The following is a 27,680-nucleotide window of genomic DNA, read 5'->3' on the forward strand; positions in this document are numbered from 1 at the left end:
AGGCAACAAAATAGGAAAAATGCCAAGTGGGGTGAATACTTTCGCAAGTGCAAGATTTAATCAATTATGTCATTCAGAAATTGATTGGGAACAAACAACCATTCATCCTCAGATGGCCAGATACTTCTTAACACTAGAACCGCTGGGTGTCGATGGACCCCCTTAATTCTGACTGCAACGTTCTAACAGTGTATTTCATACAGTTGAAGTCGGAGGTTTAAATACACCTTAGCCAAATACATTTAAACTCAGTTTTTCACAATTCCTGACATTTAATCCTAGTAAAATGCCTTGTTTTAGGTCAGTTAGGATCACCACTTTATTTTAAGAATGTGAAATGTCAGAATAATAGTAGAGAGAATTATTTATTTCAGCTTTTATTTATTTCATCACATTCCCAGTGGGTCAGATGTTTACATACACTCAATTAGAATTTGGTAGCATTGCCTTTAAATTGTTTAACTTGGGTCAAACATTTCGGGTAATCTTTCACAAGCTTCCCACAATAAGTTGGGTTAATTTTGGCCCATTCCTCCTGACAGAGCTGGTGTAACTGAGTCAGGTTTGTAGGCCTCCTTGCTCGCACACGCTTTTTCAGTTCTGCCCACAAATTTTCAATAGGATTGAGGTCAGGGCTTCGTGATGGTCACTACAATACCTTGACTTTGTTGTCCTTAAGCCATTTTGCCACAATTTTGGAAGTATGCTTGGGGTCATTGTCCATTTGGAAGACCCATTTGCGACCGAGCTGTAACCTTCTGACTGATGTCTTGAGATGTTGTTTCAATATATCCACATCATTTTACTTCCTCATGATGCCATCTATTTTGTGAAGTGCACCAGTCCCTCCTGCAGCAAAGCACCCCAACAGCATGATGCTGCCACCCCCGTGCTTCACGGTTGGGATGGTGTTCTTCGGCTTGCAAGCACCCCCCTTTTTCCTCCAAACATAATGATGGTTATTATGGCCAAACAGTTCTATTTTTGTTTCATCAGACCAGAGGACATTTCTCCAAAAAATATGATCTTTGTCCCCATGTGCAGTTGCAAACCGTAGTCTGGCTTTTTTTTGGCGGTTTTGGAGCAGTGGCTTCTTCCTTGCTGAGCGGCCTTTCAGGTTATGTCGATATAGGACTCATTTTACTGTTGATGTAGATACTTTTGTACCTGTTTCCTCCAATACCTTCATAAGGTCTTTTGCTGCTGTTCTGGGATTGATTTGCACTTTTCGCACCAATGTACGTTCATCTCTAGGAGACAGAATGTGTCTCCTTCCTAAGCGGTATGACGGCTGCGTGGTTTTTATACTTGCGTACAGATGAACTTGGTACCTTCAGGCGTTTCGAAATTGCTCCCAAGGATGAGCCAGACTTGTGGAGGTCTACAATTTCTTTTTCTGAGGTCTTGGCTGATTTCTTTTGATTTTCCCATGATGTCAAGCAAAGAGGCACTAAGTTTGAAGGTTGGCCTTGAAATTCAGTGGGGAGAACAAGTATTTGATACACTGCCGATTTTGCAGGTTTTCCTACTTACAAAGCATGTAGAGGTCTGTAATTTTTTATCATAGGTACACTTCAACTGTGAGAGATCCAGAAAAGCACAATGTATGATTTTTAAGTAATTAATTTGCATTTTATTGCATGACATAAGTATTAGAATTTTTTTTTTTTTTTTGTCATTTAGCAGACACTCTTATCCAGAGCGACTTACAGGAGCAATTAGGGTTAAGTGCCTTGCTTAAGGGCACATCGACAGATTTTTCACCTAGTCAGCTCAGGGATTAGAACCAGCGACCTTTCGGTTACTGGCACAACGCTCTTACCCACTAAGCTACCTGCCGCCCTACATCAGAAAAGCAGAACTTAATATTTGTTACAGAAACATTTGTTTGCAATTACAGAGATCATACGTTTCCTGTAGGTCTTGACCAGGTTTACACACACTGCAGCAGGGATTTTGGCCCACTCCTCCATACCTTCTCCAGATCCTTCAGGTTTCGGGGCTGTCGCTGGGCAATACGGACTTTCAGCTCCCTCCAAAGATGTTATATTGGGTTCAGGTCTGGAGACTGGCTAGGCCACTCCAGGACCTTGAGAAGCTTCTTACGGAGCCACTCCTTAGTTGCCCTGGCTGTGTGTTTCGGGTCGTTGTCTTGCTGGAAGACCCAGCCACGACCCATCTTCAATGCTCTTACTGAGGGAAGGAGATTGTTGGCCAAGATCTCGCGATACATGGCCCCATCCATCCTCCCCTCAATACAGTGCAGTCGTCCTGTCCCCTTTGCAGAAAAGCATCCCCAAAGAATGATGTTTCCATCTCCATGCTTCACGGTTGGGATGGTGTTCTTGGGGTTGTACTCATCCTTCTTCTTCCTCCAAACACGGCGAGTGGAGCTCTATTTTTGTCTCATTAGACCACATGACCTTCTCCCATTCCTCCTCTGGATCATCCAGATGGTCATTGGCAAACTTCAGACGGGCCTGGACATGCGCTGGCTTGAGCAGGGGGACCTTGCGTGCGCTGCAGGATTTTAATCCATGACGGCGTAGTGTGTTACTAATGGTTTTCTTTGAGACTGTGGTCCCAGCTCTCTTCAGGTCATTGACCAGGTCCTGCCGTGTAGTTCTGGGCTGATCCCTCACCTTCCTCATGATCATTGATGCCCCACGAGGTGAGATCTTGCATGGAGCCCCAGACCGAGGGTGATTGACCGTCATCTTGAACTTCTTCCATTTTCTAATAAATGCGCCAACAGTTGTTGCCTTCTCACCAAGCTGCTTGCCTATTGTCCTGTAGCCCATCCCAGCCTTGTGCAGGTCTACAATTTTATCCCTGATGTCCTTACACAGCTCTCTGGTCTTGGCCATTGTGGAGAGGTTGGAGTCTGTTTGATTGAGTGTGTGGACAGGTGTCTTTTATACAGGTAATGAGTTCAAACAGGTGCAGTTAATACAGGTAATGAGTGGAGAACAGGAGGGCTTCTTAAAGAAAAACTAACAGGTCTGTGAGAGCCGGAATTCTTACTGGTTAGTAGGTGATCAAATACTTATGTCATGCAATAAAATGCAAATTAATTACTTAAAAATCATACATTGTGATTTTCTGGATTTTTGTTTTAGATTCCGTCTCTCACAGTTGAAGTGTGCCTATGATAAAAATTACAGACCTCTACATGCTTTGTAAGTAGGAAAACCTGCAAAATCGGCAGTGTATCAAATACTTTTTCTCCCCACTGTACATCTGCCGGTACACCTCCAATTGACTCAAATGATATCAATTAGCCTATCAGAAGCTTCTAAAGCCATGACATCATTTTCTGGAATTTTCCAAGCTGTTTAAAGGCACAGTCAACTTAGTGTATGTCAACTTCTGACCCACTTGAATTGTGATACAGTGAATTATATGTGAAATAATCGGTTTGTAAACAATGGTTGGAAAAATTACTTTTGTCATGACTTGCCAAAACTATAGTTTGTTAACAAGAACAGCTTATTTTTATAACGACAAATAAAAAATATCTCTCTCGCTGTGTAGCCTCTGTAGCTCAGCTGGTAGAGCACGGCGCTTGTAACGCCAAGGTAGTGGGTTCGATGCACGCATGACTGTAAGTCGCTTTGGATAAAAGCGTCTGCTAAATGGCATATTATTATTATTATTATTATAGCCAACTCCAAGTAGGCCAGAGTAGGCTGATTAGACTGCTTTGATTCTGTGAATTTATATAGGGTGCATACCATTTTAAGATTAGGCCTATAATTAGAATGGATCAATACAATAGAATGGCCCTCCCCGTTCATTCACAATTGGTGATTACATAATTATGCTTCTTTCGCTTCCCCTTGCTCATCAACTCACCCATTCTTACCATCATACTTTACTTAATTTATTTAATCTGTTATATGTGTGAAATTAGTTTTGGTATAGTTTAGGTTAAGTTTTATGGCAATTGTCGGGGGGATTGTCAGCTGGGCACTGCACTTTCAACTGTCGGAAGAAGGAGCAGAGCAGGCCCTACTGTTGGGAGAAGGAAGGGAAACGGGTTAAAACCATTTTTTAGAAATGGGTTATTACTCCAGTTCTGTTTGTGATATTAATATTCTAACAACGGCAGTGTGTTAAATAGACTTATTTAGGAATAGTCAAAGATGGAGACGTGACAAAAAAAGAAAAAAAAGGAACTACACTATGAAACAAATATAAATTACATAAAGAATGATAGTAAAAAGCTTTGGAGCACCTTAAATGACATTTTGGGCAAAAAGGCAAACTCCGCTCAATCATTCATTGAATCAGATGGCTCGTTCATCACAAAACGTACTGATATTGCCAACTACTTTAATGATTTTTTCATTGGCAAGATTAGCAAACTTAGGCATGACATGCCAGTGACAAACGCTGACACTACACATCCAAGTATATCTGTCCAGAAACAAGCATTGTAATTTTGAATTCTGTAGGTGTGGAAGAGGTGAAAAAGTAATTGTTGTCTATCAACAATGACAAGCCACCTGGGTCTGACAACTTGGATGGAAAATGACTGAGGATAATAGTGGACGATATTGCCACTCCTATTTGCCATATCTTTAATTCAAGCCTACTAGAAAGTGTGTGCCTCAGGCCTGGAGGGAAGCAAAAGTTATTCCCCTACCTAAGGATAGTAAAGCCCCCTTTACTGGCTCAAATAGCCGACCAATCAGCCTGTTACTAACCCTTTGTAAACTTTTGCAAAAAATTGTTTGACCAGATACAATGCTATTTTACAGTAAAGAAATTGACAACAGACTTTCAGCACGCTTATAGGGAAGGTCATTCAACAAGCACAGCACTTACACAAATGACTGATTGGCTGAGAGAAAATGATAATAAAAAGATTGTTAGACTTTGATCGATAGTGTTATGGCTTTACACCCCCTGCTATATTGTGGATAAAGAGTTACCTGTCTAACAGAGCACAGAGGGTGTTCTTTAATGGAAGCCTCTCCAACAAAATCCAGGTAGAATCAGGAATTGTCCAGGGCAGCTGCCTAGGTCCCTTACTTTTTTCAATCTTTACTAACAACATGCCATTGGCCTAGAGCAGGGGTGTCAAACTCATTTTAGCTCAGGGGCCACATGGAGGAAAATCTATTCCCAAGTGGGCCGGACCGGAAAAATCATGGTATATATAACTTAAAAACAACAACTTCAGATTGTTTTCTTTGTTTTAATACGATCAACATACAACATAAAGCTGGAGCCTGAGGACAGTGTGTCCAAAATAGTACAAGCACAACATCACTATTAATCATAAAACACGTCAAGTTTATTTGAAAATTCTAAAGAAAAAGAACACACAAACACACAATGCCTCAGTGATTAACAGAACTGTTTCACAGATCACAGAACTATATCAGGGTGTCATTTCTCAGGCAGAAATGTAGATAAAAATAATGAAATCCTGTTCCCCAAACAAGTGCAAGAACCACAGTCAAGAATAGGTTCAATATACAAATAAAATAAAATAAATTAAAAACAATAGCACATCAACATAAAAACATATAAACATAAAGCTGGAGCCTGAGGACAGTGTCCAAAAGCACAACATCACTATTAATCATAAAACACCTCAAGTTATTTGAAAGTTCTGAGGACAAAGAACACACAAACACACAATGCCTCAGTGATTCACAGAAGTACAGTGGGGGAAAAAAGTATTTAGTCAGCCACCAATTGTGCAAGTTCTCCCACTTAAAAAGATGAGAGAGGCCTGTAATTTTCATCATAGGTACACGTCAACTATGACAGACAAATTGAGGAAAAAAATTCCAGAAAATCCCATTGTAGGATTTTTTATGAATTTATTTGCAAATTATGGTGGAAAATAAGTATTTGGTCACCTACAAACAAGCAAGATTTCTGGCTCTCACAGACCTGTAACTTCTTCTTTCAGAGGCTCCTCTGTCCTCCACTCGTTACCTGTATTAATGGCACCTGTTTGAACTTGTTATCAGTATAAAATACACCTGTCCACAACCTCAAACAGTCACACTCCAAACTTCACAATGGCCAAGACCAAAGAGCTGTCAAAGGACACCAAAAACAAAATTGTAGACCTGCACCAGGCTGGGAAGACTGAATCTGCAATAGGTAAGCAGCTTGGTTTGAAGAAATCAACTGTGGGAGCAATTATTAGGAAATGGAAGACATACAAGACCACTGATAATCTCCCTCGATCTGGGGCTCCACGCAAGATCTCACCCCGTGGGGTCAAAATGATCACAAGAACGGTGAGCAAAAATCCCAGAACCACACGGGGGACCTAGTGAATGACCTGCAGAGAGCTGGGACCAAAGTAACAAAGCCAACCATCAGTAACACACTACGCCGCCAGGGACTCAAATCCTGCAGTGCGAGACGTGTCCCCCCTGCTTAAGCCAGTACATGTCCAGGCCCGTCTGAAGTGCATTTGGATGATCCAGAAGAGGATTGGGAGAATGTCATATGGTCAGATGAAACCAAAATATAACTTTTTGGTAAAAACTCAACTCGTCATGTTTGGAGGACAAAGAATGCTGAGTTGCATCCAAAGAACACCATACCTACTGTGAAGCATGGGGGTTGGAAACATCATGCTTTGGGGCTGTTTTTCTGCAAAGGGACCAGGACGACTGATCCGTGTAAAGGAAAGAATGAATGGGGCCATGTATCGTGAGATTTTGAGTGAAACCCTCCTTCCATCAGCAAGGGCATTGAAGATGAAACGTGGCTGGGTCTTTCAGCATGACAATGATCCCAAACACACCGCCCGGGCAACGAAGGAGTGGCTTCGTAAGAAGCATTTCAAGGTCCTGGAGTGGCCTAGCCAGTCTCCAGATCTCAACCCCATAGAAAATCTTTGTAGGGAGTTGAAAGTCTGTGTTGCCCAGCGACAGCCCCAAAACATCACTGCTCTAGAGGAGATCTGCATGGATGAATGAGCCAAAATACCAGCAACAGTGTGTGAAAACCTTGTGAAGACTTACAGAAAACGTTTGACCTGTGTCATTGCCAACAAAGGGTATATAACAAAGTATTGAGAAACTTTTGTTATTGACCAAATACTTATTTTCCACCATCATATGCCAATAAATTCATAAAAAAATCCTACAATGTGATTTTCTGGATTTTTTTTCTCATTTTGTCTGTCATAGTTGACGTGTACCTATGATGAAAATTACAGGCCTCTCTCATCTTTTTAAGTGGGAGAACTTGCACAATTGGTGGCTGACTAAATACTTTTTTTCCCCACTGTATATCACAGATCACAGAACAGAAATGTAGATAAAAATAATGAAATCCTGTTCCCCAAACAAGTGCAAGAACCACAGAGTCAAGAATAGGTTAAATATACAAATAAAATAAAATCAATTAAAAACAATAGCACATCAACATAAAAACATATAAACATAAATCTGAAAGCGTTGCTCAAACTCCCGTAACAGTCCAGTTATTTTATCTTTGAACCGCTTCATGTCTGCCACATGTTGGGTCGCGCACACATTTTTCAGACAGGGGAAGTGAGCTGCATCACCACCGGCAAGTTTGCGTCTCCCACAATGACAGCTTCAACTTGAAAGAACGTATGCTGTCATAATACTGCGTGACAACTTTGTTGCGCCCTTGCAGCTGTTTGTTCAAGTTATTCAGGTGCTCTGTAACATCCACCATAAATGCAAGGTCCGGCATCCATTCTGCGGAATGAAATTCTAACACTGGTTTGCCCTTTTCTTCCATGAACTGTTCAATTTCTTCTCGTAAATCAAAGAAACGCCTCAGCACAGCACCTCGGCTTAACCATCTTACCTCAGTGTGGTATGGCAGGCCATAGATGTGGTCTTTCTCTCTGAGAAGGCTGTCAAACTGACGGTGATTCAGGCTTCTGGATCGGATTAAATTAACAGTTTGGATGACCACCTTCATGACGTTATCCATCTTTAATGACTTGCAACACAAAGCCTCCTGGTGCAAAATACAGTGAAAAGTCAAAAATCACGTCCTCCATTTGCAGATTGCACTTTCTCTCTGAACTTTGTCACAACGCCTGCTTTTTTCCCGATCATTGAGGGCGCACCATCTGTAGCCAGGCTGACAGCGCGGGACCAGTCCACTCCGACCCTGTCCAGCGCGCCCGACGAGTGCGGTAAAAATATCAGCTGCTGTCGTTGTATCTGTCATCGGCACCAACTCCACGAACTCCTCGGTGACGGTCAATGTGTCATCAACTCCGCGGATGAAAAAATGGCCAGTTGTGCAACATCTGTAATGTCCGTGCTTTCATCAATTGCAACCGAAAACGCAATATATGACTTTACTTTTTGCTTCAACTGGCTGTCCAAATCCACTGAAAGATTGGAAATCCTGTCTGCAACTGTGTTTCTTGTCAGGCTGATATTTGCAAAAGCCTGCCGCTTTTCAGGGCACACAATCTCCGCTGCCTTCATCATGCATGTTTTTACAAATTCACCCTCACTAAATGGTTTTGAAGCCACTGCGATTTCATTAGCAATGAGGTAGCTAGCTTTCACTGCAGCGTCACTGATGTCTCGGCTGTGAGTAAACACAGACTGCTGTTTCTTCAGACCCGCCAACAGTTCATTCACCTTCTCTCATCTCCGCTGTCCTTGAAAGTTGTCATATTTGTCGGCATGAAGACTCACATAGTGGCGATGAAGGTTATATTCTTTCAGCACTGCAACATGCTCTGAACACACCAAACATACAGCTTTCCCATTCAATTCCGTGATTAAATAGGATGACCATTTTTCTTGGAACACTCTGCACTCTGCGTCCACTTTTCTCTTTTTTGACAGAGACATATTGGGGCAATGAGGGTGCCAAAGCACATAATGTTAAAAGTAGAAGCCGTAATAAATATCGCAGGCAAAACAAAGTAGCTCATTGGCTGCACGTGCTTGACCTACTTGCTCTGCCCCGGCATAAACAGTTTGCTTGCTTAACACAATTGCTATTGCGCCATCCAGTGGACGCAATTGGAACAGCAGTTTATTTTATTGAAAAATTGCAGCACATTTTTATACTTAAAAAAAATATATATATATATATATTTTATTTTTTTAAATCATCTCGCGGGCCGGATTAAACCCGTTTGCGGGCCTGATCCGGCCCGCGGGCCGTACGTTTGACACCCCTGGCCTAGAGTAAAGTCAGTGTGTCTATGTATGTGGATGACTCAACACTATACACACCAGCTACCACAGCGACTAAAATGACTGCAACACTTAACAGAGAGCTGCAGTTAGTTTCAGAATGGGTGGCAAGGAATAAGTTAGTCCTAAATAATGATAATACTAAAAGCATTGTATTTGTGACAAATCATTCACTAAACCCTAAACCTCAACTAAATCTTGTAATGAATAATGTGGTAATTGAACAAGTTGAGGAGAATAAACTGCTTGGAGTAACCCTGGATTGTAAACTGTCATGGTCAAAACATATTGATACAACCGTATAAAGTACATCATCCTTATGATTCCTGTAATGAAAGTGTTTGCCTGCCCCTGTTTCACTGCGGCCTGCTGCTGTGTCGAGCGAGCCTCTCTCTCTCCTTTCCTGAGGGGAAAAAAATGCTCTGGGAGAAAGTGTTCTGATTGTATAACATAAAATCCAATTGCGGGGAAAGCACAGCTATCCTGTTGTCACAGCTGGAGAGAGGATGTTCTCAACTTTCTGTAGGTATACTTTTTATTTCTCAACTCTCAATTTTGAGCTCACTAGCAACTATTTTACAAACGTTATATGGCTTTGAGATATAGAGAGCGCGAGATGCGCATTGGGCATTGCGAGTGTATAGGCCTCATTGGGGCAGTAGGCTACAACTGCAATGTTGTTTTGGACATTAAATGTACTTTTAGATTAATACATGGCTACTAACAGTGGTATCTTTAGTGTTAGTGATCTAGCTGTGTTTTGAGTTTTCCACTTACTAAGGTGGTGAATTATCCCCAAATAAATTAGCCTATGATATTAGAGCACATAAAGTTGCAGGCAATTTAATTTTTATTGAACAAAAAAATATATCTAGAGCCCTATTTTAACAGTAAAATATAACAACCATAGCATAATTGTCTACCCAAAATGCATGACAATCACTGGATTAGGTTGCACATTACATTATTTTGAATCACAACATATGTATCACTTCTCATCTTCAGATGTAAATGTGGCTCTCTGATATTTCTGTATCCACACACACATACACACACACACACACACACACACACACACACACACACACACACACACACACACACACACTCTCAACGGTGTCAGTTCTGCTCCTACCCTGACATAAATCTTAGTTTACAATGCTCTCTGCACCCGTGAGTCTTCTCCCTGCTGACAGAGGGCCAGTGGTGAGATGTATAATATGATTAGGTGTTGGTATGGCACAGTGGTCTAAGGCACTGCATCGCAATGCTAACTGTGCCACTAGAGATCCTGGTTCGAATCCAGGCTCTGTCGCAGCCGGCCGCGACCGGGAGACTCATGGGCGGCGCACAATTGGCCCAGCGTCGTCCAGGGTAGGGGAGGGAATGGCCGGCAGGGATGTAGCTCAGTTGATAGAGCATGGCGTTTGCAACGCCAGGGTTGTGTGTTCAATTCCCACGGGGGGCCAGTATAAAAAAAAATATGTATTCACTAACTGTAAGTCGCTCTGGATAAGAGCGTCTGCTAAATGACTAAAATGTAAAATGTAATGTAAATGGTATGGTGGAAATCAGGCCAGTTCAGCCCTGGAACGGCAATGCTAAGGGAGGGACGTCGGGCTATTTTGCATCTAATTAAATGTAGAAATGAATCATATGGCTATTTAGGATCTCATTACAGCATGGTGCTTAGCTGCTCCCTTGCTACTCCTCACCCCCCTCTAAGGGCTCTCTGCTGGATCGTTGTTGTCTCTTTGGTTCGATGGAAAGGTTTTAGCAGTGTTGCCAACAACTGTCTACAGTTGTAGGCACTTAAAAGTTGCCTCAAATGAGAAAGGTCTTCAAAATGTATTCTTTAAAATGTATTTGTTAGCTTAGGGAAAAGTCGGGAAAAGGTCAGAGTTGTTATTATTTGAAGCGGGCAAGCGCCCTGTATGCAATGGGGTGCTCTATTGCCTCCTAGCTTTAGTGCTCGCAAATGTAGCGTTTATGTTCTATTTTGCAGAGGTATAAAGGTTTGGTGAAATGCAGATGGTAAACTAACTCATCAGACAAAGGCGGATGAGGCGTGTTAATGTATATTTTTAATGGGGCTTTTAATGTGTGTTCTGCAGAGGCATAGAATGGGTCAGTCTCACCAGCTTCCTGTCCTTTGCCACTTCAACCCCCAACAACGCTGGACTGGTGAGGAATGAGCTGCAGCACGTCGACCTTCCCACTGGTGAGTTGCGCACATGGGCACGCACGCACGCACGCACGCACATATGCACGCACAAACGCACACATGCACACACTCACTTGCACCCACACATCTAAACTCTCAAGGTCTACACACACACACATGCACGCATGCCATAACGCACACAAACACACACACGCATACACACACTCCTCTTTGTGTTACTCAAATGGACTTCCCTTCCCATAGCGCTCTAGGGATACAATTTCATGTCTAAATACTCTCCGTTACACTGTGATAACACCGCTGGAGTGTGTCAGGGCTGGCAGTGAAATTACATCACACTGCCCCTATGTTTCTCTCCCCTGTTGAAACTTATCTTAGTGACTGGGAGCCCTGCAGGGAAATACTGTACATATCAAGTCAAGCTCAGAGAGTTGGTGAGGGGGAAGAAAAGGAGAGAGAGGAATAAGGAGAGGAAGAGGTTGTGAGAGGATATAGGGATGGACATAAGGAGGGAGGGACATGTATAATGCAAGAGATGGAGAGCTCAGGAGACAGGGAAAATGACTGAGAAGACAATGAATTTTGGGGTGTCAATTCTTGTTTCAGCACCAGCCAAGACATTTTGAAGTTTTTCTTTTCCACAGTTCAGTTGAAGGGCGAGCCACTCCCTTACGACACCCAGGCTGGAGTCATAAAACTGAACAGGCCAAAGCATTAGGTTTGGTGTTTGGCCCAGCCACATTAGAGTTCCCTGTCTGTTTCTTTGCTAATTTTGCAGCTCCAAACTTTTTACTACAAGTTCAAAGGACTTACAACAAGGCTTTTTATGCTGACAATAATTGTGTATGTTTGTCTGTCTGACTCAGGGTTTCCGTTAGGAAAATGTGGCGCCGGACAACGTGAACGGGAAGATTTTAATTTACCGGCCATTTGAGAAATTTACCGGACCCATATGCATTGGGTGCATAACCCATTAGAGCGTCCACCCACGGTGCTCAGAATGACAAAAATCAATTTTTGATTCTTGTAATGCATCTTAACAGAAAATGTAACTCATGTAATGAAAAAGCCAGTAAAACGTCATTTTCAAACATTTGCCTTAACAGTGCACCTGGGAAAACCCCATTCTAAACAGTGCACCTTATAGCGGCACCATATGTGACAGAGTGTTAGCAACTTAGAAAGAGGGGGAGTCTAAAGATGCAACAACTAGGATGGGTTGCTAATATGACTAGGATTCTGCCTTTGGCTTCTGGACAATGAAAGAAAATTGAAATGAAAACCAATAGAACAGGAGAGAAATGGCATAGCGGTGGGTCCAATAGGGAAGTAAATGGAAATACATTTGCCAAAATTATATAATTACTCCTGTCAAAACAGAAATAAATAATATGCCTATGCCTATTTCGGAATCCCGCAATTTGGGCAGCGCGCATGGCAATAGACCTATCTGATTATTGAGTTGCGGCTGTCAGTGAAAAGCATCTAAAATATGTGTGAAGATAAATGCGTCTTGAGTATAATTTTTAATGTTGAGACAAGAAGAAGGGGAGTGGTGTGTGGTGAAGATATAGTCACGTTTCTCTCCAGAATGGCTCAGCTGTCTCCCGCCAATTCTTGCGCATTCATTGTTTAATTGTGCGAGTTGTTTGCCCTTTTTTATTTATTTTTTATAAATTCCCCATTTACGTATGTCACCAGTAGTAAATGTAGTACAGTCAATCCCTGTAATTTGGTTACATTAATTTCTGTTAATGCATGTATTCATTAGTCATTTACCGTTCTCATTCTCAGAGTGGAAACGTTGTTTGCAGAGTTCACAACCTGCTACACTTGAGAGAATCAAGTTTGGGTTTATTTCATACCCATCATTTACGAGATTTGTCAATGTTTTCATTGTATTTTGTTTGGACTGCTCCATGTGAGTAATGAGCATGTCTGGTTTCTCTGTCCTGATAATGAGGCAGCGCTCACGCATAGAAGTACCTGGCCTGCTGCATGGAAATGTAGGAAAGTGTTTTTTTAAACATCCATTGCGAATGATAGTATATTAAAACTATAGTTCCTCACAGTAAGCTATTTGAAAAATATTTCCAACAATCTGTGTGTTTTTGTGTGTGTTGAAGCCCTTGAGACATGTCTGATACAGATCCAGTTATTACTGCAACTCTGAGTAAGTCTGGGTTGATGATTTGGGGAGAACAGTAATTTAGACACAGTGATCTGGTGCTGTGGGTGACACACACACACACACACACACACACACACACACACACACACACACACACACACACACAGGGAGTAAATAAATAAGAGATGATTGAGGGCGGCCAGTCTCAACGTCAACAGAGAAGAGGCGACTCCGGGATGCTGACCTTCTAGGCAGAGTTGCAAGGAAAAAGCCATATCTCAGACTGGCCAATAAAAAGAAAAGATTAAGATGGGCAAAAGAACACAGACACTGGACTTTTTCTTTGCAACTCTGCCTAGGTCAGCATCCCGGAGTCGCCTCTTCACTGTTGACGTTGAGACTGGTGTTTTGTGTGTACTATTTAATGAAGCTGCCAGTTGAGGACCTGTGAGGCATCTGTTTCTCAAACTAGACACACTAATGTATTTGTCATCTTGCTCAGTTGTGCACTGGGGCCTCCCACTCCTCTTTCTATTCTGGTTAGAGCCAGTTTGCGCTGTTCTGTGAAGGGAGTAGTACACAGCGTTGTACGAGATCTTCAGTTTCTTGGCAGTTTCTTGGCAATTTCTCGCATGTTATAGCCTTCATTTCTCAGAACAAGAATAGACTGATGAGTTTCAGAAGAAAGTTATTTGTTTCTGGACATTTTCAGCCTGTAATCGAACCCACAATTGCTGATGCTCCAGATACTCAACTAGTCTCAAGAAGGCCAGTTTTATTGCTGCTTTAATCAGGACAACAGTCTTCAGCTGTGCTAACATAATTGCAAAAGGGTTTTCTAATGATCGATTAGCCTTTTAAAATGATAAACTTGTATTAGCAAACACAATGTGCCATTGGAACACAGGACTGATGGTTGCTGATAATGGGCCTCTGTACGCCTATGTAGATATTCCATTAAAAATCAGCTGTTTCCAGCTACAATAGCCATTTACAACATTAACAATGTCTGCACTGTATTTCTGATCAATTTGATGTTATTTTAATGGACAAAACATGTGCTTTTCTTTCGAAAACAAGGACATTTCTAAGTGACCCCAAACTTTTGAACACTAGTGTAAATGACCATACTTATGTGTTTCATTATGTTGAATGATATAATGCTCTCTTTTTCTCTCTCTCCTCTTTCCTTCCCTTCCTCTCCCAGGCAGGTGCTTTGCATTCCGAGGCGAGCAGGGGAACGACGAGCCTGCCATTGAGATGATGAAAGTGTCTCATCTGAAGTGAGTCCCCTTCACACAGCCCCCTCCCTACACTTAAGTTGCCACACTCACACGCACACGCACATGCATACACAAACACACACATGAACACAAACCCGCCACCGTCGTCGTCTCTCTCTCTCTCTCGTCTCCCCACCGGGTGTTTTTTTTTAATTAAGCCTCTGTGCTGTCAATCAGGGGATATCCATTTCCTTTAGGAGTCCAGGGCATACTCTCTTATTCTGTTCCTGCTACTGAGCAGTTGTCAGCCTCAAGCACCTGCTTCTGATGGCTAAAGGCCCTCTAAAGAGCTCTCTGCATGAGAGGGGGAGGGAGGGAGGGAGGGATAGAGGGAGAGAGGGAGAGAGAGAATGGTGGTGAGGGATAAAGAGAGAGTTAGACAAAAGAGGGAGGGGGAGATATTTACCTTGGCAAGGACTGGGCTGTCTCATCAGGACAAAGCACCCTTAATGAAACTTCAGACAAAGTAGCAGCGCTTCTGCTCTTTGTCTCTGTTCCATTAGAGCTAATTTTATTCTGACGCTATTTGTTCTCTCCCTAGAACAGCACGAACTCCAGTACAGCACAGGGCGCCCTTCATACAAGGAATGGATGTTTGAAATCTGTGTGTGCATGCGTGCGTACGCTCGTGTGTGTACGGATGTGTGTGTCTCTGAGAAAGTGGCCCATAGAGCCCATGGGGATGATTTTGTTGGTACAGACTGTGATGTGTCGCACCCTACAGGCAGTACCTGGTTGTGGTGTTCAGAGACAAGCCTCTGGAGCTGTGGGACGTCAGGACCGGCACCCTGCTACGAGAGATGGCCAAGAACTTCCCCACTGTCACTGCACTGGTACTGAACACACACACGCACACACACACAAAAACATCATAGTATACATGCATATACACCTAGGCATTGTAAACTGAGGAAATACTTTCCAAGAGTCTCTCTGAGTTGATAATTCTGTGTCTATACAGTGCATTCGGAAAGTATTCAGACCCCTTGACTTTTTCCAAATGTTGTTACGTTACAATCTACACACAATACCACATAATGACAAAGCGAAAACAGGTTTTTAGAATTGTTTCAAATAAAATAAAATAAAGCAAATACCTTATTTACATAAGTAGTCAGAACATTTGCTATGAGACTTTAAATTTAGCTCAGGTGCATCCTGTTTCCATTGATCATCCTTAAAATGTTTCTGCAACTTGATTGGAGTCCACCTGTGGTAAATTCAATTGATTGGATTTGATTTGGAAAGGCACACACGTGTGTGTATATATATATATATATATATATATATAAGGTCCCACAGTTCTTAAATGGAAGAAGTTTGGAACCACCAAGACTCTTCCTAGAGCTGGCCGCCTGGCCAAACTGAACAATCGGGGGAGAAGGGCTGGTCAATGAGGTGACCAAGAAACCCGATGGTCACTGAAAGAGCTCCAGAGTTCCTCTGTGGAGATGGGAGAACTTTCCAGAAGGACAACCATCTCTGTAGCACTCCACCATTCAGGCCTATATGGTAGAGTGGCCAGATGGAAGCCACTCCTCAATAAAAGGCACTTCACAGCCAACTTGGAGTTTGCCAAAAGGCACCTAAAGGACTCTCAGGCCATGAGAAACAAGATTCTCTGTCTGATGAAACCAAAATTGAACTCTTTGGCCTGAATGCCAAGCGTCACGTCTGGAGGAAACCTGGCACCATCCCTACGGAGAAGCATGTTGATGGCAGCATCATGCTGTGGGGATGTTTTTCAGCGGCAGTGACTGGGAGACTAGTCAGGATCGAGGGAAAGATGAATGGAGCAAAGTACATAGAGATCCTTGATGAAAACCTGCTCCAGAGCACTCAGGACCTCAGACTGGGGCGAAGGTTCACCTTCCAACAGGACAACAACCCTAAGCACACAGCCAAGACAACGCAGGAGTGGCTTCGGGACAAGTCTCTGAATGTCCTTGAGTGGCCCAGCCAGAGCCCGGACTTGAACCCGATCGAACATCTCTAGAGAGACCTGAAAATAGCTGTGCAGCGACGCTCCCCATCCAACCTGACAGAGCTTGAGAGGATCTGCAGAGAAGAATGGGAGAAACTCCCCAAATACAGGTGTACCAAGCTTGTAGTATAATACCCAAGAAGACTTGAGGTTGTAATCGCTGCCAAAGGTGCTTCAACAAAGTACTAAGTAAAGGGTCTAAATACTTATGTAAATGTGATATTTTTTATAAATTAGCAAAAAAATCTAAAAACCTGTTTTTCTTTGTCATTATGTGGTATTGTGTGTAGATTGATGAGGCTGTAACATAACAAAAAGTGGAAAAAGTCAAGGGGTCTGAATACTTTCCGAATGCACTGTACTCTCTCTCTCGCCTGTGTACACGTTGGTATATTTTCAATTTGTAAGATTAGTTGGGAAATTTCTCCTCTCTCAGCAAGGAATTAGCTTCATTAGTCCCAAGAAAAATGGATAAAAGGTGATTGATGTTGGCCAAACTTTACTGTGGGCTGTAAAATCGTAGCCACAGTAATGTTAATAATGCATGCTATCCCCATCCCCATACTGCCTGCTCATTTCCACATTGATTGCACCCTCCGGGCAAAATGGGGCAGCGGTTAGGGCCGCAATCCTGAATGATGAAATAGGGTATGGGAAAGAGCTATTTTGTGAATTTGTGGTTGTGTGGGTGTGGATGAAAAAACAACAACATTTTTCCTATCTCAATGTTTATGTCCACCAATAATGGTGTACCTCAAGATGTCAGGCAGCTGAAGAAATCTCTATGAACATTGTGTGTGTGTGCGCCATGCACTTTTTGCGGGTGTGTGTGCAGGAGTGGTCCCCCTCCCACAACCTGAAGAGTCTGAAGAAGAAGCAGATGTTAGCACGGGAGGCCATGGCCAGACAGACCACTCTGTCTGACACCGAGCAGAGCAGCGTGGAGTACAACGTTATCAGGTCAGAGAGCAGGGGGCATGAAGGGGGGGGGTGGGTCGCACCTCAGCACTAAGGCCTGGAGTTTTGCCACATGGTCAGAAAAAAACTCCTGGCCCTACTCAACATTACTCATAAATTCATTGTAAATGCTCAATGTGTCTTTCTTAATATTGTGTGTGTGTGTTTCCTGAGGCCATCTCGTAGTGAGATGTGGTGTCAGTATGTATCTAGCCCAGGGGTAGGCAACTAGATTCAGCCGCGGGTCGATTTTTGTCAGAGCGGAGGGGTCGGAACGTTATTATAATAATGTGTAAGATGCAAATTGACCACAACTAAGCCCAAAAAGAGATTGTATTTGAAAGTATTTCATACCTTGATTACATTGAGACACAATCACGTCTCTTTTTTCATTTGTGGGAATACTTGTTAACAGATTTCCTGAATTAAACACATTTTTAGCTGAATTCCTGGTGATGTTAGTCTTTTTTTGACCAAAAACTAAAATCTGAAAGGGGGCAAAATAAACCACGGTCCGGTTTATTTGCTGACCCCTGATCTAGCCCTCGCTTTATCAGTGGTCCTCACTTTAATAGTAAAATGTGTTTGTGTGTCTCTAGTCTTCTGCAGGATGCAGAGAGTAAATCGGAGGGAGGAGGCCAGGCCATTTCAGCGAGGGAACACTTTGTGTTCACAGACACAGACGGACAGGTGTACCACATCACTGTCGAGGGGAATACCGTCAAAGACGGTGCCCGCATCCCCCCAGACGTGAGTCTTAACTCTACCTCCTCTCCTAGCTTCTCCTTCATGGACGCTGTTGTAATTTTACTGCAATTGTAACATGCTAAGTCTATACTCTACATACTCATCTTTACTCTCCAGACATATTGTCTACTCTAACTATTTCTCTACCTCCTCTCCCTGCTCCTCTCTTCTCACTCTCCTCCTCTCCCTGCCCCTTTCTATAAGACCCACTCATCTTTACTCTCCATACATATTCTCTTCCTCATTCCTCACCTCTCTCTTCCCCCACTGATATCCACTCTCCGTACATACTTTACCTCCCTCACCTCTTCCTTGTCTCTTTCAGTCCATTTACTTGATTTCTTCCTCTCAAATTGAATATCACTGCTTAGCAAACCTTCAACGGCCCTCTATTTTTTTCAGTGAGCAGGCTATTTAAAGCTCTGCACGTTTCATTAAGGGATGTCACCAGAGCTGTGGATGGTTTTGCTTTGTGCTGTTGTTCTAAATGTTTTTAGAATTTTTTTTTTTTCAGTGCACTTTGATTCTTACTCTTTTTCTTTTTGCCCTTGCGAATGATATAATGTGACCTCTTAGAAAGGCTTTTGCACAGTCCCAGAGCGTAAGTGGGGAGACCTCAGGGCTTATGTTAAGATCAAGATAGAACTGCAGCTCTTTTCTAACAAAGTCCACAAATTTAGTTTAAGTTTAGTCTCCACGTTCGTGAGATAGATTTCTGTCCTAAATCCCACATCGCCATCAATGGTGAATGGTCCGACAAAGTTATTGGAAGTGTCTCACAATCCATTATCCTATAGGCTTCAGACTTAGTGGTAAAGAAGTAGTCAATGTGTGAATAGAATAAGTGGCGGTTTGAATAAAATGTGAAGTCTCTCCCACTTGGATAAAGGTATATCCATACATCAACCAATCCCACTTCTAGACAGTGGCTAATCAGTGACTTGCTCATCCTAGAGGGTGGAGTTGATGGTAAAGGTGATCTATCTACAGTCGGAGACATAACACAATGAAAGTCCCCCCCCCCCCCCCCCCATTAGGAGTAAGTCAGAGCTATTCTCCAACAGAAGGTTCAATCTTTTTGATAAACCCTGGATCATCCTCGTTGGGAGCATACACATTTTGCAATGATACATTCACCCATCAATAGTTCCATTTACTAATATGAACCTACCCTCTGTATCCCTATGAGAGGAGCTGGCAGTTAAATTGACTGACCTGTGCGCTAGAATTACTTCCCCCCTTTTCCATTCTGATATATGAGATAAATATAATATTTTATTAGCCCATGTCCTATTCAGTTTCTCATGCTTGTTATCCGATAAATATGTTTCTTGCAGAAATGCAATCTTACATCCAAGTTGTTTCAACTGATAGAGTACTTTCTTTTTCTTAATCAGGCTATGAATGCCTTTCGAGTTATAGCTTATTACCTTAAGTGGTCTCAAGTTGCTCCTTCTCATAAAATTCTCGAGTGCCTCACACCTGACATTGAGTCGTCTGTCCCTCCGTACCAGGTATGAGAGGAGGCGGTCAGTGCGAACGCATCCATCCTCCACTGTGCTAACACGATTCTCTGCATCAGTCACCCTTTCACCAAGTCCCTTAATAGATTGTTCCAGCTCAGCAATGGAGCTTGTCATCTTACTCATGCTTTCGTTGGTCTCCTGTCGGAATTTTCAGAATTCAATTAGAATTGTGCTCACTTCGCTTGCCTGTGACACCTGTGGGCTAGCATCGCTATCGTCGGCCTCGTGGCGAGGGACTGTGGCTCCTCATGTCGTTTTGTTTTCCCTTCGAGCCTGACTAAGCCAAATTGCAGGTGTTTCTTCCATGCCTACTCATGCTGAATCTATTCCAGGTGTTTAACACAAACTTGGGGCAATAAAAAAGATGGCTGAAGGTAGATTTAGTTTAGGATGGATGGTGCCTAGCAAGCAGCCATTAGGTGTCCTGAGCCTTCGTTGGGTTGGTAGTGTTTAGTGAATTGAGCCTCAGGACCAGCTGGCTGAGGGGACTCTTGTTTTCTATGGTCACCTCTTGACATTTGAGGGATTTTTTAATGGTAGGAGTGGGGGGGTCACTTGTTTTTAAATGATTATACTTTTTGGGGGATATTAATCAGAAGATGGAATTGGCCTAATTCTGCGCTGCATGTGGTGTTTGGAGTTTTTGCTCTTACAGAAATCTGCATGCAGAGTTTCAATTGGATGTTTTTCCCATTTGGCAAATTCTTGTTTTGTAAGCGGACCCCACACTTCGCTGCCATATATTATATAGTGCAATTGGTTCTATATTTTATTATAATATTTTCAGCCAGATCCTAGTTGGTATGTCTAATTTGATAGATATTTTAATGGCATAGAAAGCCCTCCTTGTTTTGTCTTTCAGTTCATTCACGACCAGGTTGAAGTTGTCTGTGGAGCAGATTTCCTCTGTCCCAAATATGTACAGTGCCTTCAGAAAGTATTCATACCCCTTGACTTCTTCCACATTTTGTTGTTACAGCCTGAATTAAAAATGGATTAAATAGATTTATAGACCCCTTAATGACAGTGAAAACATATTTTTAGAAATTTTAGCAAATATATTGAAAATGAAATACCCCTGAGTCAATACATGTTAGAATCACCTTTGGCAGCAATTTACAGCTGCAAGTCTTTCTGGGTAGGTCTCTAAGAGCTTTGCACACCTGGATTGTACAATATTTCTTCAAGCCCTGCCAAGTTGGTTGTTGATCATGGCTAGACAGCCATTTTCAAGTCTTGCCATAGATTTTCAAGCCGATTTAAGTCAAAACTATAACTAGGGCACTCAGGAACATTCAATGTCATCTTGGTAACCAACTCCAGTGTATATTTGGCCTTGTGTTTTCGGTTATTGTCCTGCTGAAAGGTGAATTTGTTTCCCAGTGTCTGTTGGAAAGTAGACTGAACCAGGTTTTCCTCTAGGATTTTGCCTGTGCTTAGCTCTATTCTGTTTCTTTTTATACAAAAAACCTTAGTCCTTGCCGATGACAAGCATACCCTTAACATGATGCAGCCACCACCATGCTTGAAAATATGAAGAGTGCTACTCAGTGATGTGTTGTTGGATTTGCCCCAAACATAACGCTGTATTCAGGACATAAAGTTTTTTTTTTGGTGCAGTTTTACTTTAGTGCCTTATTGCAAACAGGATGCATGTTTTGGAATATTTTTATTCTGTACAGGCTTCCTCCTTTTCCCTCTGTCATTTAGGTTAGTATTGTGGAGTAACTACAAAGTTTTTGATCTGTCCTCAGTTTTCTCATATTACAGCCATTAAACTATTGGCATCATGGTGAAATCCCTGGGCAGTTTCCTTCCTCTCCGGCAACTGAGTTAGGAAGGAAACCTGTATCTTTGTACTGACTGGGTGTATTGACACAATATCCAAAGTGTAATTAACCCCCTAGAGTCGATTGACACACCGGTGTGTCAATCTAAGTAACATAATAAAAAAATCCAGATCAGAATCCGTCGGTTTAAGCTAGAGATCAGTTTTGCATTAGATGCGTCTCAGTCCACCTCATCCGCCGATGTCGGACTCCTGCATCTGCTGTGAAAGGTGGCAGAGCTAGAGCAGTGTTTGTCAGACCATAAAATGCCGAAAATCAGTCTTCTCACAAAAACGTCTCTAGCATCCAAACGGTTGGACCACTCTGTCGCCACTCTATGGAAAGGGGAGACTCATGAACACGATGATGTTCTCGGTTTTGCTCACAAGTGACATGGGACTCGTCTGAAGGTAACCGGTACCAGTAAAACATTTTTTAAATATGTGTCAAAAATAAATAAATACAGTCAAAAGTTTGGACACACCTACTAATTCCAGGATGTTTCTTTCTTTTTACTATTTTCTACATTGTAGAATAATATTGAAGACATCAAACTATGAAATAAAACCTATGGAATCATGTAGTAACCAGAAAACTGTTAAACACATTGTAATATATTTTATATTTGAGATTCTTCAAAGTATCCACCCTTTGCCTTGATGACAGCTTTGCACACTCTTGGCATTTTCTCAGCCAGCTTCATGAGGTAGTCACCTGGAATGCATTTCAATTAACAGGTGTGCCTTCTTAAAGTTAATTTGTGGAATTTCTTTCCTTCTTAATGCGTTTTTGAGCCAATCAGTTGTGTTGTGACACGGTAGGGATGGTATACAGAAGATAGCCCTATTTGGTAAAAGACCAAGTCCATATTATGGGAAGAACAGCTCAAATAAGCAAAGAGAAATGACAGTCCATCATTACTTTAAGAAATGAAGGTCAGTCAATCCGGAAAATTTCAAGAACTTTGAACGTTTCTTCAAGTGCACTCGCAAAAACCAAGCGCTATGATGAAACTGGCTCTCATGAGGACCGCCACAGGAAAGGAAGACCCAGAGTTACCTCTGCTGCAGAGGATAAGTTCATTAGAGTTACCAGCCTCAGAAATTGCAGCCCAAATAAATGTTTCACAGAGTTCAACTAACAGACACATCTCAACATTAACTGTTCAGAGGAGACTGCGTGAATCAGGCCTTCATGGTCGAATTGCTGCAAAGAAACCACTACTAAATGACACCAATAATAAGAAGAGACTTGCTTGGGCCAAGAAACACGAGCAATGGACATTAGACCGGTGGAAATCTGTCCTTTGGTATGATAAGTCCAAATTTGAGATTTTTGGTTCCAACTGCCGTGTCTTTGTGAGACGCAGAGTAGGTGAACGGATGATCTCTGGATGTGTGGTTCCCACCGTGAAGCTTGGAGGAGGAGGTGTGATGGTGTGGGGGTGCTTTGCTGGTGACACTGTCTGTGATTTATTTAGAATTCAAGGCACACTTAACCAGCATGACTACCACAGCATTCTGCAGCAATACGCCACCCCATCTGGTTTGCGCTTAGTGGGACTATCATTTGTTTTTCAACAGGACAATGACCCAAAACACACCTCCAGTAAGGGCTATTTGACCAAGGAGAGTGATTGAGTGCTGCATCAGATGACCTGGCCTCCACAATCACCCAACCTCAACCCAATTGAGATGGTTTGGGATGAGTTGGACCGCAGAGTGAAGGAAAGGCAGCCAACAAGAGCTCAGCATATGTGGGAACTCCTTCAAAACTGTTAAGAATGACCTTTAAGAATTAATAACTTCGCCATGCTCAAAAGGGATATTCAATGTCTGCTTTTTTTATTTTTACTCATTTACCAATAGGTGCTCTTCTTTGCGAGACATTGGAAAACCTCCCTGGTCTTTGTGGTTGAATCTGCATTTGAAATTCACTGCTCGACTGAGGGACCTTCAGATAATTGTAAGTGTGGTGTACAGAGATGAGAGAGTCATTCAAAAATCATGTTAAAAACCTATTATTGCAACTTATTATGTGACTTATGCACATTTTTACTCCTGAACGTATTTAGGCATGCCATAACAAAGGGGTTAAATACTTATTGACTCAAGACGTTTCAGCTTTTCATTTTTTATTAATTTGTCAAAATCTCTAAAAAACAATTAGATTTATGTTTTACATTTTAGTCATCGGAGTTACAGTTCATATAAGGAAATCAGTCAATTCAAATAAATTCATTTGGCCCTAATCTATGGATTTCACTTGACTGGGAATACAGATATGCATCTGTTGGTCACAGATACCTTAAAAAAAAGGTTGGGGCGTGGATCAGTTGCTGTGCTACACTACATGACGAAAAGTATGTTGAACATCTCATTCCAAAATCATGGGCATTAATATGGCGTTGGTCCCCCCTTTGCTGCTAAAACAGCCTCCACTCTTCTGGGAAGGCTTTCCACTAGATGTTGGAACATTGCTGTGGGGACTTGCTTCCATTCAGGCACAAGCATTAGAGGTCTGGCACTGATGCAATTAGGCAGTCGGCATTCCAATTCATCACAAAAGTGTTAGATGGGGTTAGGGTCAGGGCTCTGTGCGGCCCGTCAAGTTCTTCCACACTGACCTCGATAAACAATTTCTGTATGGACCTCTCTTTTTGCACGGGGGCATTGTCATGCTGAAACAGGAAAGGACTTTCCCCAAACTGTTGCCACAAAGTTGGAAGCATAGAACGGTCTAGAATGTAACTGGTATAATGTAGCGTTAAGATTTCCCTTCTGGAACTAAGGGGCCTAGCCCGAACCATGAAAAACAGCCCCAGACCATGAATTTTCCTCCACCAAACTTAACAGTTGTCAGTATGCATTTGGGCAGGTAGCGTTCTCCTGGCATCCGCCAAACCCAGATTCGTCCCGTCGGACTGCCAGATGGTGAAGCGTGATTCCACTCCAGGGAACGTGTTTCCACTGCTCCAGTCCAATGGCAGCGACCTTTAAACCACTCCAGCCGACACTTGGCATTAAGTATGGTGATCTTAGGCTTGTGTGCGGCTGCTCGGCCATGGAAACCCATTTCATGAAGCTCCCGACGAACAGTTCTTGTGCTGATGTTGCTTCCAGAGGCAGTTTGGAACTCGGTAGTAAGTGTTGCAACCGAGGACAGACAATTTTAACCCGCTTCAGCACTCGGCGGTCCCGTTCTGTGAGCTTGTGTGGCGTACCACTTCACGGCTGAGCTGTTGTTGCTCCTAGACGTTTCCACTTCAAAATAACAACACTTACAGTTGACCGGGGTAGATGTAGCAGGGCTGAAATTTGACCAACTGACTTGTTGGAAAGGTGGCATCCTATGACGGTGCCACGTTGAAAGTCACCAAGCTCTTCAGTACGGTCCATTCTACTGTCAGTGTTTGTCTATGGAGATTGCATGGCTGTGTGCTCGATTTTATAGACCTGTCAGCAACGGGTGTGGTTGAAATAGCCAAATCCACTCATTTGAAGGCGTGTCCACATACTTTTGTGTAAACTGTATAGTGTAAGTTGCCGTTATTGGTGGGAACTGGAACACACTGTCGTACACGTCAATTCAGAGCATCCCGAACATGCTCAATGGTGACATGTCTGGTGAGTATGCAGGCCATGGAAGAACTGGGACATTTTCAGCTTCCAGGAATTGCGACATGGGGCCGTGCATTATGCTGATACATGAGGTGAAGGCGGCAGATGAATGGCATGACAATGGGCCTCAGGGTCTCGTCACGGTATCTCTATGCATTCAAATTGCCATCGATAAAATGCAATTGTGTTCGTTGTCCGTAGATTAAGCCTGCCCATACCATAACCCCACCGCCACCGTGGGGCACTCTGTTCACAACGTTGACATCAGCAAACCGCTCGCCCACACAACGCCATACATGCTGTCTGGTACAGTTGAAACTGGGATTCATCCGTGAAGAGCACACTTCTCCAGCGTGCTAGTGGCCATCGATGGTGAGCATTTGCCCACTGAAGTCAGTCTGCAGTCAGGTCAAGACCCTGGTGAGGACAACAAGCATGCAGATGAGCTTCCATCAGGGGAAGCCTGAGTGCCTGTCTGCTTTAAACCAAGTGATTTGCAAAAACAGTCAAGCTAGGTGTTGCATGCAGGACTAAGGGTGTTGATTACAACTTGTTCACCCTTATCAACACTTTGCCGTATCTTATTATTTTCAACATTACATATCACATTTACGTTTTAGTATATATTTTTTGCAGATTCTCTTATCCATAGCAACTTAGCCTACTTTCAGTTCATTCGCTTTAAAAACAGCAAGTTGAGTTTGCAATGTTTTCTAAATAGTTTAGTCTTCATACATAATTAGAGCGCTCAATCAACTTATATAACTTATATAACTTTAAAGAAGTAGATATTTTATATGTTCATGCTCTGCTAAGCAGAGGCTGGGATCCGTTCATATAGTGTAAAATGGTGCAGAGGCTGGGATCCGTCCATATAGTGTAGTGACAAAAGGTTTCTGCTTGTTCACCTCCTGCATGCTTTCATCTTTGAATGGCAGGTTGATGAGAAAGTGTATCCAGGGATTTACATTTTTATCTTTCAGACTACTCTGACACATTCTCTATTCAGAGATTTGAAATGTATTTAGAGATTAAGAATTTGCATATCCCCATACTTCTTATACCCTTATCACTGAAAAAGGAACTTCATAATTTAGTCAAGGAACTTTGATGAAAACTACTTTTATCGTACCACGTCATAAATAGGCTATTAGTCATCCGTGAAGTGGATGTTGGCTGACATTTTTTCTCTCTCTCTCACTCACTCACACTCAAATTCCCAGTTTATGCTTCAAAACCAACTTCATAAGAGGTTTTAAAAATAGGTTCTATTTGACTCAAAGTTCCATTACATACAGTAAGGCATTGTTAGCAGAATACATGGATGCAGTTCAATGCATGATTAATATACAGTACCAGTCAAAAGTTTGGACACACCTACTCATCCAAGGAGAGTGATGGAGTGCTGCATCAGATGACTTGGCCTCCACAATCACCCAACCTCAACCCAACTGAGATGGTTTGGGATGAGTTGGACCGCAGAGTGAAGGAAAAGCAGCCAACGAGCTCAGCATATGTGGGAACTCCTTCAAGACTTTTGGAAAAGCCTTCCTCATGAAGCTGGTTGAGAGAATGCCGAGAGTGTGCAAAGCTGTCATCAAGGCAAAGGGTGGCTATATATTTTAATTTGTTTAACACTTTTTTGGTTACTACAAGATTCCATATGTGTTATTTCATAGTTTTGATGTCTTCACTCTTATTCTACAATGTAAAAAAATAAAGAAAAACCCTTGAATCAGTAGGTGTCCAAACGTTGGGCTGGTACTGTAATTCACCAATACATTTCTTGGTAGTCCCAAAAATACTGCTATCAGGTTGTAAATCACAGATGGCCTGTTACATTGTTTGCTGCCTCCACCCATTCAGGATGCACTGTTTCAGTTGAAATGACTCACTATTTTTAACAAAAATGGACGTCTGTAACCAAGGCTGGGAATGTCAATACAATCAAACTAGCAAGAGCAATGATCACAAGTCAGTCATAATGTGGCTAATAGGCTAGCGCACATTTCAAACACAAGGCCCACGGGCCGAATAGGACACATAAGCGAGTATAAATGAGTCAACAGTTGATGAAATTACATCCTGATGTGCTAGCATAGGTGGATTCAACTTCAATTGTGCTGCTTTTGTGTGTCACGTTTACAGCGCGCAGCAGAGGGAAAGTGTACAGACATATGCCACAGTCCTAGCTAGGCTAGCTGGCTGTCTGGCTTCGGTTTTTAAAGCTTGA

At 42.5% G+C, this 27,680-nt stretch overlaps 1 protein-coding gene across 1 annotated transcript in view; it reads left to right on the plus strand.

The window, feature by feature from the left end:
- Window positions 1-27,680, plus strand: part of wdr11 (WD repeat domain 11) — a 190,937-nt gene that overhangs the window by 116,094 nt on the left and 47,163 nt on the right. The window contains exons 12-16 of the mRNA XM_041867113.2: window positions 11,300-11,406; window positions 14,709-14,784; window positions 15,509-15,617; window positions 17,604-17,728; window positions 18,325-18,475. Coding sequence (XP_041723047.2) covers window positions 11,300-11,406; window positions 14,709-14,784; window positions 15,509-15,617; window positions 17,604-17,728; window positions 18,325-18,475 — 568 coding nt within the window. The remainder of the gene's footprint in view (window positions 1-11,299; window positions 11,407-14,708; window positions 14,785-15,508; window positions 15,618-17,603; window positions 17,729-18,324; window positions 18,476-27,680) is intronic.

The sequence above is a fragment of the Coregonus clupeaformis genome, chromosome 37, assembly GCF_020615455.1.
Source record: "Coregonus clupeaformis isolate EN_2021a chromosome 37, ASM2061545v1, whole genome shotgun sequence".
NCBI classification, from domain to species: Eukaryota; Metazoa; Chordata; class Actinopteri; order Salmoniformes; family Salmonidae; genus Coregonus; species Coregonus clupeaformis.